A 2750-nucleotide genomic window follows, 5' to 3' on the forward strand; every position below is an offset into this window, starting at 1 on the left:
CAGACCTAAAAACATGCAGTAAGGTCAGTGGGCCTTTCATCAGTTCTTATAGGAAAAAGGTATTTTAACCATTGATTCCAACAGGCTTCAAAGCCCATACCCAACGGTTTCACACAGTCCAAAATTGAAAGTCTCTAGAGCCAGAGAACACAAATTATTTAGACAAACTAGCTTCTGAATTCTGAAGTGTTCATACTACAGGTATACAAGGGGCCATAAGTGCCACAGACAGAAATATCCTAGACCTAGCTACTAGCAAGAAAAAGTTACGAAAACCGAAACACTGCTTCCTTGTTTTTGTCTCCCCTAAAATTAAGAACACCAACTCAAATTATAACACGAGCACTGTGTAGCACCTGTCAACAAGTGATGGACTCTGAGAGCCGCGAGATTTTTTGCTGCCTTCTACTACATTGTGCACACTAGCAAAAAGTTTCCCACAGCTGAGCTGAAGACAACTGTATTTATTAGTATAGTCCAGGAAAGAAGGTTCCATATTTCTTCAAAAAGCAGAGTCAAAAAATGGGTTCAGAAGTTTGTTTTTGGTTATGCTAGCAGATAAACCTTCTACAGCACTGGGAGAACAGCTCCTGGTACTAACAAGTAATTTTGCTGATTAAACATACATAAAAAGCAAAATAAAGAGTACTCATATTCATCCCTAAATCTGCTCTGTAAAAGAGGCAGTGTAGAAGCCAGCAAAATATTTTTTTCAGTATTTTAAAATGTACTTAACAAGGGATGATGGCATCCTCTCAGGTAACTGATATTTGTCCTCCTCTTTCCATCATGTCTTGCATCTAATGGGGGGAGGGAGGGGGAGGTTGGATGGACCAGCAGCAGCTGTGAACTTTGACTTACTAGCGCTCTATAGATCAAGAAGAGAATGACACTTGATCAAGGCAGATGTACTCTCCCCTTTCCGTTAATATAATGGAAATCACATCGGCTACTAATCTAGCTGATATGGTTCTAGCTTTAGGAACAATAGATCAAATTCTACTTTTATTTGCATGCATGAAAACTCAGTGAAACTGAATCCCATGGCTTACAATGTGGCTGCAAATGAGTAACAAAGCAGGAAGTTGTCAACCATGTTGCCACAAGTCTTTGTAACCATCCTGCAGGGACATGAGCAGAGGCAGAAGCCTACAGGCTGGATGGGTAGGTGAACACTGTGAACAAATTTTTAAGAGCTATGAAGTATGTGACCCACAGTGTCTCCAAATGACTTCTGCTTCTGTGCAACGGTGCAGTTTAGAGCTCCATGGAATTTCATTAAGGTTTTGTCACAACCATGAGATCAGCAGTCTGATTTTTTAATATCAAATCTAATACTTTCCATCCTTTTGAGAACTGCAGGACATCTTTGAGCAAAATAGTTTCTATGAAGTATGAACATCCAGGTCAGTACAATCCTACAGCCTCTCACTGTTTTTCATCATTACAAACAGAACGCTTACATGAAAATGTAGTCACCAGAATTGTGTGTGGAAGTGCCTGCAGTCCTGTACCACTACCACCGTCACATTAGGATTACGAGAGAAGGGATGCCAGCCTTGAACAAAGGTTCTAGGGTTTATAATTGTACAAGGTTTACAGGAGATATCCCATGATAAGTGAAGAGCACATTAGATACCTGAGTTTGAAGCATATGGCCTTATGAAATGCATTTGTAAGCTGTCTCCTCCTTTTCATTATAAACTGCTGTCCATGGCTTTCATTCCACTCACCTCTTTGGCTGTCGTCTTGATCAGGAGAAGAGTTGGCTCATGTCCCTCAATGTGAGAATAAAACCTGTTATACACATATAAAAAAGATGGCTCCTTAGTTAACTAAGCCACTAAGTTACTAGTTTGTTAATTCCACATGCAGTCTATGTTGCTAGACACACTATTTCTCCTAACTCAAGATTGCTTTTTAGTACAGAAGAACAATAGCTGGAGCAGAATACCTATTGCAAATGTCGCCAATAGTACAATTCAAATGATAGCAGAGATCTCTAATGAAGATTAGGCCTGACTTGCTACTGCTTAGCACCTGGCATGGGCATTTATCCTTGTGTAAAATGGGTGCAGGACACTACCAAGTGACAACAGTGGCAGTCTCTACTCACTTCACACTACATGAAACAAAGGAAAATTGAACCCTGTTGTTGATCCCAGAATGCTGTCTCTTATGAGGCTTATTCCCCACCCCTCACTCACCTCTTCTCACAGGCCCACTATGCTGGGCTAGAAGACAAGGGCAGAAAAATACCAGTATTTCCAGCTGTTAAAGTCACTACTGGGTAACCTTTTGATTCTAACTCTTTGGGGCACTGTGATATACATGTATCTAGGGCACTAGTTACTGCTATGACATCCTCACCCTGGACTTTGTCAGATGTACTTTTGAGATGCTCCAGGATGTTCTCACACCTTCTGGAGTGCCATTCAGCTCTGAACCCCTCTCTGCTGTCTTCTGCTTGACCACTGAGAAGAGACCGAGATGCTCTTCAGGTCATCTTCCTGACCAATGGTGCCTCAACTTTACCTGACTCACCTAGGAACTGACAACTCTTGGCAGAGATTTTGCCAGGTGGAAGAATTACATGCTTTTCAGGTTATATGCTCAAAAATATTTTGCCCTTCTTTAGAAAAGGCCTGCCTGTATGGTCAAATGCTCCAAAATCTCTGGCCAAACACTTAAATCACACTTACCACTGACAATATTGTTATTGTAGTTACTTGATTAGAAGAAGATTCCTT

At 41.0% G+C, this 2750-nt stretch overlaps 1 protein-coding gene across 2 annotated transcripts in view; it reads right to left on the bottom strand.

Moving 5' to 3' along the window:
• Window positions 1–2750, bottom strand: part of TBC1D24 (TBC1 domain family member 24) — a 23644-nt gene that overhangs the window by 8818 nt on the left and 12076 nt on the right. For both annotated transcript variants that reach the window (XM_019539941.1, XM_019539940.1), the window contains one exon: window positions 1734–1797. In XM_019539941.1, the coding sequence (XP_019395486.1) occupies window positions 1734–1797 (64 nt within the window). The remainder of the gene's footprint in view (window positions 1–1733; window positions 1798–2750) is intronic.

This window comes from Crocodylus porosus, unplaced genomic scaffold, assembly GCF_001723895.1.
Source record: "Crocodylus porosus isolate Cpor-Errol unplaced genomic scaffold, CroPor_comp1, whole genome shotgun sequence".
Classification (NCBI taxonomy): Eukaryota; Metazoa; Chordata; order Crocodylia; family Crocodylidae; genus Crocodylus; species Crocodylus porosus.